This window comes from Poecilia reticulata, linkage group LG12 (assembly GCF_000633615.1).
Source record: "Poecilia reticulata strain Guanapo linkage group LG12, Guppy_female_1.0+MT, whole genome shotgun sequence".
In the NCBI taxonomy this organism is placed as follows: domain Eukaryota; kingdom Metazoa; phylum Chordata; class Actinopteri; order Cyprinodontiformes; family Poeciliidae; genus Poecilia; species Poecilia reticulata.
This window is the reverse complement of record NC_024342.1, coordinates 14,345,527-14,360,847: the sequence shown is the minus strand read 5'-3', so window position 1 is coordinate 14,360,847 and position 15,321 is coordinate 14,345,527. Positions and strand designations below refer to the sequence as shown.

Sequence of the window (15,321 nt, the reverse complement as noted above, 5' to 3'; positions counted from 1 at the left end):
GACGCACACACTTGGGCTCCGTGTCAGTGCGCACGTGGTTGTGTGTGAGCGTGGCAACACTTGGGGTGTCAATAGGGGAGATTTGACCCTCTACCCTTGTGACCTGTCCAAACAAACGAGCGCCTTTAACCCAAGTCCACCATTGTCACCACCGACTGCCTTCGTTTATTCACAGAACACTGGAAGAAAAACCCCTCAAAATTCATTATGGACCACTTTGCTTATTATTGTCCAACAATCCTTTTTCCTCTCCTCTGGTCTTTATTCTCCACTCTTTCCATCATTTATATTCCCAACCCTTTCCTTTCTAAAAGCTTCCCCTGTGTCCATTTAGACTTATGATCCTAAATATTCACTTTTGTACAGGCTGAGCACAAGCACTATAACACTTTACCACACCTTGAGTGTTCCTCTCATCGCTGAATAAAGCCGTGCTAAAGTTTTAATCAGTGTCTTACAAGACAGCGACTAAATGAGTTTCATTCAAGCTATTTAGGAAATGGAAAATTAAAAAAGATAGAAAAAAAACTAAACACAGTTTGCAGACTTCTACAAAATGCACTGGTTGAAAACTCTGGACTACTTGACATAGATTGATATTTTCCTGGTGTTTAAATCATTTTCAACATTTGGTCACAATTCCTCAGTAGGATGCCTATCTCCTCTTACAGTTCCTGAAAGCAGAGACAGAGGGAGACTTCCCTCCTGCAGAACCAGCTCCCAGTTTCAAACCCTGCCCACCTTTAAGAACAGATTTAAAACTTTCCTTTCTGATAAAGATAAGTTATTGTGGCTTATGTTGTCATGACGTGTCTCTGTTGTTGGGTTGGGCTGTTGCAAGAGTTTTCCTACTTTCTCAAGGTTTGCATTATGACCAATTATTGCTGTCATTAACTCTGTTTTAATTTTCCAGAAAACATAGTTCTCTCTTGGAGAGTTTTTTTCCATCTTGGATTGCACTTTTTTTGTAGCATGGATTGAACTGGATCTGTATAGCAGCTCTATCTGCAAGCACAATTGGATTTAAACAGAATTGAATTGTTTGACATGGACACTTTTATATTGTAAAAAGCGTTGAGATTATAGTTGTCCACCACATCAGAATTCACTGACTTATCATAAATGACACCCACCCTGCCATATTCAACACTTGTCTTTGACTTTTCTGACACACCTGTGATTTAATGTGCTATGACCATAAACTCTCCATGTTTTATTAAATAAAACTTCCTACAAACTCTGTGTTTTACATCTCTGTTTGGAATAAACCTAAATCTAAACAAAAATAACTATAATTTACACAATGGCTAAGTTGGTCATGTCAAAACCTCAAGTGTCTACGACTTTAACCTCATAATTACACCTTTAACACAAAGGGCCACGCGGCCTTTGTGGCGCGCACTCAACTTTTTTTTTTTTGCATAAAATTGCTGTTTTTGCTTAGGGGAGAGCTGGACGTAAGTGTTAAAAACATATTTGTGCATGGTCGTTGTTATACTTGGTTATACTATTGTAGGTTTATGGCTGGCTTTAGCTGCTTTTGCAACAAAGTATTAACCACGTGAATGTAAAGAAGTAGAACAAAATGATATTAGAAAGCAATAAGCTGAAGATACAAGCCCCTCACTTGACGTCTAACGTCACTAGCTGCTTCTTTTGGATCAAAGCCGCCCCCTGCTGGTGATTTTGTTAAATTGTTTCCAAAATCGGTTGCACGTCAATCTGTTTAAATTATTAGGAAGCTTATATATAAAGTACACATGGGTTATTCGAGCTACTTTAGTTAACAACTACACTGCAGTTTGTTGCAAAAAAATAAAATAAAAACACTATATTAACTGATGAAAAGAAAAAGATTTTTAATTTATTTATAAATTCGAAATAGTTAAATTACAGAAAATTGAGAGCAAATCTCTTAATATCTGTATATTTGACGTTGTTGTATACGACGTTGTTTTTTTGGGAGTAAGAAATGAGTCCTGGCCAAATCGTGATGCCTTTACTGCATTGCTAGATTTTTCCTTACAGCGGAAGTTGCGAGTCCTCTCCCAGTCTGAGCTTGCATGACTTCACCCAGCAATGGGAAGAAGTAGGTGGTTGATCATTTGGGAAAGCCCTCTTTTTCTTGGACTGCTGACGCGTACAAGCGCCTACGTGCTGCCCCAGAAGCGGAGCGGCACTTTCCTCTTCACCCCATTCCACCATGTTACTTCATGTTTTAGTCTTAGCGGCCCTGACTTCCCGGGCGGAGTGTTACTTTATTGAAGAAAAGTTCCCGGAGGAGTCCGGGATGCAGCCTCCCACCGTGGTGATCGCGATCATAGCCAGGAACGCAGCGCATTCCCTGCCCTACTACCTCGGAGCTCTGGAGAGACTCAACTACCCCAAAGACCGCATCTCTGTGTGGTGGGTGTCCTGCATGTTCTGCCCCCGACTCTTTAGTCAGGGATCAGCTTCTTATACGCCTTCAAAAGGTCAAAACCATTTAGATGAGCCGAGGAAAGGAGCCAGTCCTGTTCCCCCTCTGAGCCTTTCTCCCAGCGCAGGGCTGGATTTAGTTCCTGCTATTTGGACACAGTTTCAAATGCTCTGCTCTGATTTGCAGGCTAAAATAATAATTGGCCATGACTCAGTTGCTGTTCTTAAAAAAAAAATCTAAACCCACTATCAGTAACTAAACTTGGGTGTGGTTTACTGGCAGAAAGTTGAATTTCTGTAAAACTAATAAGTAAAGTGTTTGCAGAAGTTTTGTCACGTTACACCAACAGATGCTAATAGATTTTATTAGGACTTTATGTACAGACCAACACAAAGTAGTGCATGATTCTGAAATGGAAGAACTAGAAAGCATGTTTTTCAAAATGTCTTACAGCAAGAAAAAAAAACATTTAGAAAGTGTTGCATGCATTTGTACTCAACCCACTTTACTCTGACACTCTTAAATAAACAAACTCCACCAAGCACTCCATGAGCTTCTAGGGTAGAACGAGAAGAAAGATCACATGCAAAAGTGCGGTGGGAAACTTAACATTGCATATAACCTTGAATACACATTTTTCGCAATAAAATAGGTGTCAGCATCATGCTGTGTCAAGGTTTTTCTTCAGTAAGAACACGGAAGCTTATCAGATTTGATGAGATTATGCTAAAGTCACAATCCTGGGAGAACACTTTTTAAGAGGCTGCAAAGGACTTAAAACTTTCACCTTCCAGCAAGACAACAACAATAAAAACACACGGTCTCCGCAACAATTGGATAGTTAAGGACAGAAGCATACAGTATACAAATGTAAAACATTATTTCATTTGTTTTTATTCAAAGAAGAAACAGTTTTCTTTCCTGCTCCTGCTAAAATTATATGAAATATTGATAATGACAGTTATAATATTTATATAGCTAACATTTTTATATTTATCTTGACTTTCATGGACATGCCATGTTTAGTTTTAGTTTTCATGTTCATATTTTGCATAATGTAGACAGCCTTCAAATAAAACACTGACATGCCAAGGATATTAGCCCTGCACTTTGAAATTTCACAAATATTTTGAAGCTAACATTTTGAAAGCAAGGTAAAAACTGTTCATAAATAAAACAACCAGACAGGAGAATAATTTTTCTGGCAATGAAAACAAAGCGTGAGAAATTCAAATTTATGGGAAAGTGTCACACAAATGTTATATCGCAGCAGAGAAGCTCTCCAAATTAAATCAATTAGGCGAATCATTTATAATGGCGGGTTTTTGCTATAAATTCATTTCCCTCATTAAGGGACACTGCTGAAAAAAAAGAGCCTCGATATTAATGGTTCCGACCCGCTCCTCCGCCCAGAGGTGGTGGAGTGGAGTAAATTATTTTTATAGCTTATAACAGATGTGACTGCGGATCCGATCTTCATACATTCTTAAAGCCCTGTCCACATCCCGTTCTGATTTCTCCCTGCTCCTCTCAGGGCCGCGACAGATCACAACTCGGACAACACCACAGCCATTCTGAGAGAGTGGCTCACTGTCATGCAGAGATTTTACCATTACGTCGAGTGGAGACCAATGGACCAGCCGACGTAAGTCCACATTTATCGTTATGTTAAACTTCCTGCAGGGCTGCGTTGGTCCACGACAGCCACAGATGACAGTTTTAGTGTGAGTATATAAAAGAACAGGAGAGAGCATTTCTGACCAGATGTTGTTTGCATCTCAAAACTGCCTCTTAAGTTTTCACTCTCACTGAGATTGAATTATATGTTAGCACTGTAATCTGAAATAAAGAAAAAACAGAATTTCTTTTTGCATGTTTCTACTCCGCTGTTGTGCAGATAACTCTATAATAAGGAGCAGCAAGTTTTAATGCAGTAATTTAGCTTCCAAGAAACCAAATGTTCTTCTGTTTTTTTGTTTTGTTTCGGCTCTAGGAATGTTTCACTCAAGCTTGCTAAAGATCTTTTAAAAAAAATAAAAAATTCTTTGATCTATCTGCTTTTTCTAATCATTTTCAGCCCAGTTCTTGACACAAATATCCTCTGAAACACATAATAACATCTGTTCAGAATCACCTTCAAGAAATATCTAGAAAGTCTGATTATTTGGAGGCAAACTATGGAAATGAGTGACGACTAGATTTGCGTTCAGTTACTCGTTCTGACTAAACCCTGCTGAAACGATCCGGTCGTAAAACTGGTCTGGAGGATGACTTACTCAGGGATAAAAAATCAATGATTTTTTTTCATTCTCAACACAAAACATAAGGCAAAGTTCCTCATGCGGTTTTCACCCTCTTAAAATTCCATTCACATGCCAGCTTGCAGTTCAGAAGTTTACATACACTCATCCTGAGTATGGATGTCATGGTAATTTTTAATTTTAATTTTAATTTTTTTAAGATTCATTTGCGTTGTTCATCTAACAGGTGCAAAAGATCTTTCTAAACAAAATTTTAGTTGTTTTTATTGTCTTGGCATCCATTCTTGGATAAGGAAAAACAAATGTGCGTTCACGAAGAAGTGAAGGGGATTTTGCGGAACAGCATGTAAATAATGAAACGTCTGTGTGTTGAGCTCAGTCGCTTAGGATTCACAGTGTTCAGCTGGGTGAGGACTGGGTATGTCACTTCTGCTAACATGTTCATTTTCTAATATTTAAGGATTAATTTGCCATCCAGGGGTGAGATAATTACTAGCCAAATCAATCAGAAATAAGGCCATACCAAATCTGTTACTATGTGTTTCTTGCATCATGAAGTGAGTGAAACATGGATAATTGCTGCAATATTTGTATCAGAGTTCTTTGTCAGCCTACGTTATCATTGAGGCGCACCAGCGCCACCAGTGCCTGAGCTTTCCTAAAAAGTTCTTAGGTTCGAAAGCCTCACATTGACTCCCATAAACATACTACTTCTCATTGTGACCAAGAAGTCAATTTTGGCTCATGTTATCATCAACCTTTTCTCCAGAAGACACATGGCTTGTGTGGACACCTTCAAGTGGAATTTGTGCTTGGAGGCTTCTTTCATAGTCAGCACCCGTAGTTATGGTTATAAACTTTGTTTCACTTTGGATGGTGACACTGGTATTCCAGCATCTTCCAGTTCATAATTACCTCAAGAGTTGGGTTGTTCCTGAACATCCTGACCAATTTTCCTTCATCTCAAGGTGACAATTTGGGTCTGATGGTTAAAACGTCAGACACACTTGGAAGTTCCAACCGGATGAGGATCTTCAAAACACTCCACAAGTGGTTTTGGGAGAAAGGTTCAAATTAAACTTTGGAATGAGCCTGAATGAAATGTTTTTTGAAAGTTTATGGAATATGCTTAAGAGCCTGGAAGTGACTGAAAGCAATCTGATCTTAAACAAATGACAACATTTCTGCTTCAGTGGTCAAATATCCACCCTGAATGATGCTAGGAGATTGTTAATGGTTTAGAAAAAAAAAAAAAAAACTTCTGCTCAAACTGAAACTGTCTAATAGATATATAGCCAGATATAATTTGTACCCTGTGTAGAGAAAATTCTCAATGAAATACAATCTATGCACCTAATTCTTAAAAACAATAGCATTTTTTTCACAAAAACTATCATATGAGACTCAATTTCTCATGCTATTCAGACCCTTTTTGACTCCATGTAAGATTCTTAGCAGAACTCTGAATATGAGGAAAACGTGACCTTCAGTTTTACTTCCTTTTTTTCCAATTTAGAAATTGTAATAAAAAGTGAGTTGTTAAAGGTCAATGTTTCATTTTACTTCTTGTAAGATTGGATTTGTATTGGAAATGCATGTAGCTATCAAGATCACTCAGTTTAACTCAGTTATAGACCGGAAAGGCTCTCCGAGAGCACATTGTCTTCTGAGACCCACATTTATTTATTTATTTTCTTATTTTGTTTTAAGAAGGAGGAACCAATTTTTGCTATAAAATGTAATTGTTTCCAGCTTGTGGATCGCTATGCTAACAGTTCCATAAAATTCCAAAACAGAAATCTGTCCAGGGATGACATCTGTCTTTTTTCTAGGTCATATGCAGGGGAGTTTGGTCCAAAGCACTGGCCCAACAGCAGATATGAGTATGTGATGAAACTGAAGCAAGCAGCTCTCAACTTTGCCAGAAAACGCTGGGCTGACTACATATTGGTATTTTATTTAATCATATCCGTTTACAATATTGACATCTCTTGATTCGCTTTGCTGCGTTTATGTTTCTTCGCGGCTGATTCTTAACGCATTTAGAGTTCATTTAATTTGCCGCTGTCTTCTTTGTTTTCCGTGGTTCCTATTGGTCAGTATGCTGACACGGACAACATCCTCACCAACCCAGAAACCCTCAACCTGATGATCGCAGAGAACAAGTCAGTCATCGCTCCCATGTTAGACTCCCCGGGAGCGTACTCCAACTTTTGGTGCGGCATCACACCGCAGGTGAGGAAACGCTGAGAAAACAAATTAAGACATCTCTCTCACAGTGGATGCATAACCTGAAGACAGTCATGTTTGATGCTCAATTTCAGTGTAGTGTTGTTTCTTTTAGGGTTATTATCGACGAACAGCGGAATATTTTCCGACACGTTACCGCCACAGACACGGCTGCTACCCCGTGCCGATGGTCCACAGCACCTTGCTGCTGGATCTGAGGAAGGAAGGCATGAAGAAACTGGCTTTCTACCCTCCTCATGAAGACTACTCATGGCCCTATGACGACATCATCGTTTTTGCCTTTTCCTGTCGAGCTGCAGGTTTGTCACCTCAGTACAGACGAAATGTTTGTCCTGGCTTCTTATAAAGGTATTCTGTAAGTGGTGAAAGCAGAGGCTGCTCGAGATGTTTAGAAGTTCGGTTAAAGAATTGCAGCTTTTTTGCCACCAAGTTTCAAAAGACAAATTTAGTTAGAGATGTTTCCCCATGAGGTAAACTTTCCAGAAGATGCTGCTGTTTATGCTTTAAATGTTCCAAAGAAAAGGAAGCAGCCAAAGAAATGAAGCGGCAAAACGAATATTTCACGCTTATATGGGGATCCGATGTTTCCATGACAAAAGATGAAATAATCGAATGAAGACTCTGCTGTTATTCTGGGCTATTTCTATAAAATGCAGCAACATTTCTGCACTTCTATGCTGTGGTTGAAACAAATTCCCCAACAAACACCTCAGGAGGAAATCAGAGCTTAGGGAAAAAAGCCAGTTCTTTTCAAACAAGCTGAAATTGCTAAACACTTCCCCACATATAGTGTAAATACTCTTCCACAGAAGATGAAAGATTATAAGCCAATAATAAAAAAGAAACTTTCTGAGTGTTCATTTTTGCTTGTGTAGAGGTCCAGATGTACGTGTGCAACAGGGAGCGCTATGGCTACCTAAATGTTCCCGGCAAACCTCATTTCACGCTGGAGGACGACCGTCTCAACTTTGTCCACGTCCAGCTGGAGTCACTGAGTAAGAAACCGAGCGTCAGACTGTTACCTGACAAGTCCTTTACATCACCGAAACCTTTGTCTTATCAGACACATTTGCACGATTCCTGCTGTTTCTCTTGCATTTCCTCTTCAAACTCAAATCTGGTCTCTGTTTGGAAGTTGATGGGCCCGCCATGTATCCTTCTCGATACGTTCACATGTTCCCGAAGCAGAGAGACCTGGTCGGGTTTGATGAGGTGAGATTTTTATGGTTTGAGAGTTTTTTTTAGTTTTTTTTTTTCTGTTCAGAGAAAAATATTTGTAAACCTAATTTATTTGTAGCTTTTACTGCCAAAAGAAAAGAATAATAAAACAATGATGCAACGATAAGAGCTTGAAGGAAAGTGAATTCTAACCTAATTTAATCTTGCAGTTCCTGAGAAGATGTCTTTAGATGCACAAAGTTTGAAAGCTTTTAGTTATTCCGCAGCGCGTGCAGAAGCTTTGGTCTGTCTGCAGATATATCTGATTAACCTGCGACGCCGGCCTGACCGCAGAGACAGGATGCTGTACTCCCTGAACGAGCTGGAGGTTGACGTCAAAGTGGTAGACGCTATAGATGGAAAGTAAGCACACACTCAAAGTCTCCAGGCAGATATTCATCAGTGCAGTTCCTTAAGTGTCTTTATCATCAAGTAAAAAAAAAAATATCCCAAAGGCAAAAAGTAAGAATTAGAAAATGTCAGCGTTTGAATGATTGGTAGTAAAACCATCCAGTTGCGGATTTTGGTGCTGCATTAATCGAAAATGTGACAAAGTTTGATAAATATGGATATTTTGTTTGTTTGTTTGTTTGTTTGTTTTAAAGCAAATATATATTTGTTTCTCACTGTTTGTACCTGCAGTGCACTGAACAGCAGCGACATTAAGTTCTTGGGTGTCGACTTGCTGCCGGGTTACTATGACCCGTTCTCTGGACGCACACTAACCAAAGGAGAGGTGGGCTGCTTCCTCAGCCACTATTACATCTGGAAGGAGGTGAGAGAACTGAGCCACACGAAGATCTGGTGTGGTCATTCCCAACCTGGAGGGCCGCTAGAGAGTTTACAGGGGAACCCACGAGTTGGGGATCATGGCGGCCCACGAATATTTGAAATTTGCAGATACTTGAGAGCCCTTCAAAACACCTAAAACTGCCTGTTTTAATAGTTCACGCAACAAATATACATTAATATGCATCAATACACACAGGGAAATCTGTGTGGGCAGTCTTCCTTTGTGCTCTTGGGGATTCTGTCAATTATCTCCGAGGAAGATGAATGGTGCTCCACAATTGGCTTCTTTGCAAGTGCCAGTCAATAGTATGTCAGGTAGCATTGCACTGAGGTATTTCAGCTTCCAAAGCTGTAATTTTTTTCAATTTTTGGTGTGTCAACTACATTTTTACATCAATAAAAATTAATGGAAAAAGCAAGCAAAAATGTAGTTTGATTAAATTAATGTTTCGCCTAGACGATTGAGCTTTAAGTAGTGGTTTGTTATTTTGAGATGCAAATCACTTTACCTTTCTTTTTGACGTTGCATTAGATCTCTACCTATTCATGGTTCAATATCCGTGGATTTTTAAGTGGCACGACTCCAAATTATTTGTGGAAATTTTTACCTATTTACAGATATTTTCATAATGATATCTATTTTTTTTTTCTTTTTCTCTAGGTTGTGGACATGGAAATGGATAAAGCCTTGATCTTTGAGGATGACGTTCGCTTCCAGGCAAACTTCAAGCGACGAGTGCTCAGGCTAATGGAAGAGGTGGAGCAGGTGGAGCTGGACTGGGACTTAATGTGAGAGGTTTTTTTCCTCCCTTGGTTTGGTAGGGGATGGGAGGAGTTAATGTAACACAACAAATTCAGCTGTCTACATGTGGTAGACAGTGGGAAAATGGGATAAAACAAACTTCATAGATAGCTATCTGACCATTCAAAGTCAGCTGAATGTTCTTCGTGTAAATTCCTTCTTGTGCGTCTTACTGCTGCTCGATTTCTTTGTCTCATGCAACCCAAAACCAGCTTGTTTCAATTTAAATCATACCGAGTGTGTCGGACAAAACGTCAGACATGGAATCAAAGCACTCTGTAAGCATCTGTTAGCGGGAGGAGGAACCATTACTAACTCTTTTGTGCATATTGTGTTGGTTAGACATGTGTAAAACATATGCAAGAAAAAAAAAATGAAAAGGAACAGAAGAAACTAAATCAAATGCCTTTTTAGAAAACACATTTTGACATTTTATTTTTAGTCTTTCTAAATTCGTTCCCTTTCCTTTTCCACAGATATCTAGGCAGGAAGCAAGTGAATCCTGGGAAGGAGGTGGCGGTGGAGAACGTTCGGAACCTGGTGGTGGCCGACTATTCGTACTGGACTCTGTCCTACGCCATCTCTCAGCAGGGAGCCCAGAAACTGCTCAATGCTGAGCCGCTCTCTAAGATGCTCCCTGTGGATGAATTCCTCCCCATCATGTATGACAAACATCCCAAGTAAGTATTTAGCATTGTTTTATTTCTAGATGTGCTCTTAGGAGAAACTACTTTTAATACAGCATTTCTACAGAAACTTGAAAAATTACTCATAGCATTTCAACATGGCTTGATTGGGATTTCATGTGACAGACCAACACAAAGGAGCACATAATTGGCATGTGAAGGGGAAATTCTGCATGGTTGTTTTACAGATAAAAGGTGTGGTGTTGATTTTGTGTGATTTGTTTATAACCTAACATCTATCTTCATAACTTTACCAGTGACCTACCTATCTGTGGTGTTCCGGGGACTTCCTGTTGTTTATTCACTAATGTTCTCCAACAAACCTGAAACCTTTACAGAGCATCAATATATGAACTAAGTTTAAATTACACACTGAAAATTTATAAACTAATTTTCCAAAGGCACTAGATTTGATTTAGCAGTATCAGAGGAAAGAAGGCCACACTTTTTAGACTTTTATTTACAGAAGAAATGACTCCAAGTATGAATTTCCCCTCATTTCATAAAAATGTTTTACAATTGTTGGTTTATCACAGGGCTGCACAGTGGCGCAGTTGGTAGAGCTGTTGCCTTGCAGCACAAAGGTTCTGGGTTCGATTCCCAGCCCCGGTCTTTCTGCATGGAGTTTGCATGTTCTCCCTGTGCATGCGTGGGTTTTCTCCAGGTACTCCGGTTTCCTCCCACAGTCCAAAAACATGACTGTCAGGTTAATTGGCCTCTCCAAATTGCCCCTAGGTGTGAGTGTGAGTGTGTGTGTGCATGGTTGTGTGCTCTGTGTGTCTCTGTGTTGCCCTGTGACAGACTGGCGACCTGTCCAGGATGTACCCCGCCTCTCGCCCGGAACGTTAGCTGGAGATGGGCACCAGCAACCCTCCCGACCCCACAAAGGGACAAGGGTGAAAGAAAATGGATGGATGGATGGTTTATCACATAAAATCCAGATAAAATGAATTGATGTTTGTGGTTGGAATGTGGTAAAATGTAAAAACAAAACAGGAAATGTGCACACATTCGTCGCCTTCAATACATTCCAGTGTATGCCCAAGTCTTAAAAATCTAAAAACGGGTCCCATAATTGCCCAACACATTCTTTAATTTACATGCCTGAGTTTCATATTTAGCTTTGTTTGGTGTGGGCCTCCCAGATTAAAGAGCCGGACTAAAGACTGTGGCTATCCGTCAGTGGGCTTTAGTTTAAAAATAATTGCAGTAATGTTTAGCTTTAGACTTAGTGGACATTTTTTTTAGTGATGGTCATGTTTGTAGGCTGCAGCCCAATCTCGATCTTATTTTTACATTAGCATGTTAGCTTTTCTTATTGCTAGCATTGCAAAACTCACACCTTCACTGAAAAAAAAAACCCCTTTATCATCAGACTGCAGAAATAACATGTTTCATGCTGCAGAATGTGTAAACCAGATGGGAGCTGGGAAGCATGCATGGACTCCATACTGTGTGGAAAGCTGGCATGCAGCCAGCCCACTTTCTCTGTTCCCCGTCTCTAACCTCTGAGAGGCTCATTTGATATGCTTGACTGCCCCGCTAAGATTACACAGCGTCTGCACCCCACGTTTGGTCCTTCTGTCCGACCTTCATGCTCAGTGTAAAACTAAACGACTTTTAAAATCAGAGTGAATTACAGCATCTCTTTTTTTTTATTTTTGAGTAATACGAGAGAAAATATTTGTGGTGAAAAGAAAAATAAATAAACGGCTGAAATCACACACACACACACACACACACACAAAACTGTTTAAATGTCTATACTTCCTTTTCTGTTTACAGTGAGGACTACAAGTCCCATTTCCCCAACAGAAACCTGCAAGCCTTCAGCACACGCCCCCTTCTGGTACAGCCATGTCACTACGCCGGCGATCGTGAGTGGGTGAGTGACACAGAGACCTCCACGCTGTGGGACGATGACTCGGTAAGGACTGATTGGAGGGGCTCCCATAAAACACTGAAGGGGGCTGCGCCACCGCCTGAGATGCTGTCGGCCTCCTACAGGGACGAACTTTAGTACCGGGACGGTGGGAGGTCAGAAAGACGGACGCTTAGGGGACAACATGATGTCAGACTTCATTTCAGTCGGTTTGATGAGGCAGACATGCTCATTGTCCCCCCAAGAGCTGGACTTTTTCCATTTTTATTGTTGTAGAGGGTGTGTGGTACTCCGTGGAGGATCTTTGGGGTTATTTATTGACTCACTCTGTAGCAGCATGCTTTAAATGTTATGCAGAAACTTGCACAACAAATTTCCTCAGTCAATTCAGAGTTTCTAATGTTTTTTATTGTTACTTCTTCTTTGGTGGGTGTGAAAGAAATTGTGTGTTTGATGTGTACCTGTGGTGACTATATATCTCAGAGTTCTTGTCCACAAGTCTGTCCAAAAGTCAGAGGATGCCATTTCCTTTTTTATAGGTATTTTTTTTAATTCCAGTGGAACTGTTGACAGACAGAACTGCACTTAAGCTCTACCTGGTAAACGTTTCCACTGTGGTAACAGAGTCAAAGCTTCGACATGTGATGGTTCAAGAACTCTCATGAGTGATTCAAGACTGTATTCATCAGATATTGTGCTTATACTCACACATACTGAAAGCTACAGAGAGTTTTTAGTAAGTATTTCTGAAAAAGGTAAAGTATTGGATAGATTTAGCTCCCTGTTGTTTTGTTATTTACAGAGATGAATTGGCAAATTAAACTAAACAAATCATGGGGTACCATATTTTTTTAATATTTACATAAAAAAGGAAAATATTTTATTCTTAAAAATTGTTCAATTTTAACGTGATCTGGAGGTATAGCGGTTATTATTTCATATTAAATAAAACATCAGAATAATTTAAGGCACTCAAGATTTTCTAAATGTAATTTTTTTTTTTAATTGACAGGAAACACAGATATCTGCTGAGGTTAGAAGTGTTTATTTTTTACGTTAAAAGGCCTTGATATGGGTTTAGGGAACTACATAAAACATTTACATTAACAGTTATGAGCCATTTGAATTACATAAATGAGGTTTGACTAAACTCCTACATTTATTTTAATAAACATGTGTAGTGACCTATTTTCTGTTTCAATTATTTCTGCTAATGCATCTGTTTTAATTTATTGAGTCATCAATGATGTGTCTTACTGATGAATCAAGACTTATTCTTCTGGCTGTTTTTTTCCTGTTTTAATGTGGGGTGTATGGAACATTTGTCATTTTAAAGTGACAAACCAATCAAATAAAAATAATAATAAAAGAAGACTTCAACAATAATGTAGTTGATGAAGTTTTCATTCGGCTTCCCATGCTGTACAGGCTCGGATTTACCACAAGAGGGCGTCATTTCTCAAGTATCAGATTGTCGTAGCGGTGGCTGGAGTTCATGAGGAAGTACCGGGTTTGTAACTTTGTAACTTGGTTTGTTCTTGAATTATTGCGACTACAGTCTGTCTGAGGCTTTTTTTTTTAAAGAAATGTATGATTTTGAAAAGAGGTCATAAAGTTTAAAATAATGTCTGCTGAGGTTATAGTGATGATTTTACGAGGTTAAAAACTTTGCTGCTCCAGTTGATTACCAAACTACTAGAAATGTCTTCAGTTTCCAGAACTACTTGTGTGTACATGCACTGTGGTAAAACAAGTGTTAATAGGTATGTCTCACTTTAAATAATTTCAAGGGGTCCACTAAAATAAAATTCACAACAGACAACAGCAACAATTCAAGTTATCCAGACATACAAAGAAAACAAAGCGAATTCGTCTTGGACACAAGTACAGAAGTGTATTAAAAACATTGTGAAAAAGCCTTTTTTGGTAGTGAAAGCTTCAGAATGTCTCCTGTGTGGAGAAACCATGCAGTGACATGCATTGCTCAGCTGGAATTTTGACTCGTTCTTCTTCACAAGCCGTTTTCAAACACCAAAGATTGTGAGTCCTTTGTATGGAGATATTTAGTTGTTGCCATGGATGTTTGCTTAGGTGGAAGTCAGGTGACTGACTTGGCCATTTCTAGCAGTTTTAAGTAAAACATATATTTAAATTGCTGATTTTTGAAGTGTCATCATGTTAACATGAAAATCAACTAATCTATTTTACTTAAAAAGAAAAAAAACCCCTCTATTTTCTTACATTTAAATTAGGGTGATAGTCCTAAAGAGTTAATAGAGTCTTACTAAGCACATGATCTGATCAGATCTCTACACACGTTAAGCTCTCTGGTTCTTGTGACTCAATTTATTTCAAATCAGAAAGAAAGAAGCCAAACTGAAGCGTGGTTCACACAGTGTACAAACTTTAGTCCTGGACTTGTTTACATGGCCATGGTACACAAACTTATCGAGATGTGACTTGTGTTTAAAAAGAAACATATATATTAGTCATGAGGAACTCAAAGATTGCTGGAGCTTCCTTCCTTTCTTAGGTTTGGATTTAAAGCAGATCTCACACATCTATAGAGAGAATAAGGTTACAGGCAGCAGTAGCTTCTACACTCAGCTTCTGTCCTGTTCAAAGCTGCACAAACTAGACAGAACCTCCCGTCATAGGAGGGAATCTAAACTCAGCAACGTATTGGCTGCTGGATAGGGGGCGTGGACTCAGGAGGCCAAACCAGGCAGACCGCAGCAACAGGGAATAAGGTTTCACAATGTGGACATGCTAAAGTAACCGGCATTTCTTGTCTTCCTAACGTATTTACTTATTTTCATATGTTCACATGCATGTAGAAACATGTAGAATTTGTTTTAAGTGCTTGATAGAAAAACGCATCAGTGTAGTTGTTTCAGCCCCAGCATACACACACACACACACACACACACACACACACACACACACACACACACACACACACGCACACACACACACACTGCTTCATCTGTTTTACCTGAAATGGAAACATA

At 39.3% G+C, this 15,321-nt stretch overlaps 1 protein-coding gene across 1 annotated transcript; it reads left to right on the top strand.

Annotated features, from left to right (window-relative positions):
- Positions 1-1,872: 1,872 nt before the first annotated feature.
- Positions 1,873-13,772, top strand: cercam (cerebral endothelial cell adhesion molecule). Its single transcript, XM_008424002.2, has 12 exons — positions 1,873-2,406; positions 3,954-4,064; positions 6,513-6,630; positions 6,781-6,915; positions 7,025-7,229; positions 7,806-7,925; positions 8,066-8,142; positions 8,405-8,511; positions 8,791-8,923; positions 9,602-9,729; positions 10,219-10,422; positions 12,214-13,772. The coding sequence occupies exons 1-12, from the start codon at positions 2,204-2,206 to the stop codon at positions 12,446-12,448; spliced, it is 1,776 nt and encodes a 591-aa protein (XP_008422224.1). The 5' UTR covers positions 1,873-2,203; the 3' UTR covers positions 12,449-13,772.
- Positions 13,773-15,321: the final 1,549 nt, after the last annotated feature.

Bases quoted from the DNA above. Each gene is read 5' to 3' on its own strand.
- cercam (XM_008424002.2), top strand. From the start codon at position 2,204: ATGTTACTTCATGTTTTAGTCTTAGCGGCCCTGACTTCCCGGGCGGAG. The intron at 7,230-7,805 runs GTTTGTCACCTC...TTGCTTGTGTAG, and splicing joins CTTTTCCTGTCGAGCTGCAG to AGGTCCAGATGTACGTGTGC. The intron at 9,730-10,218 runs GTGAGAGGTTTT...CCTTTTCCACAG, and splicing joins GAGCTGGACTGGGACTTAAT to ATATCTAGGCAGGAAGCAAG.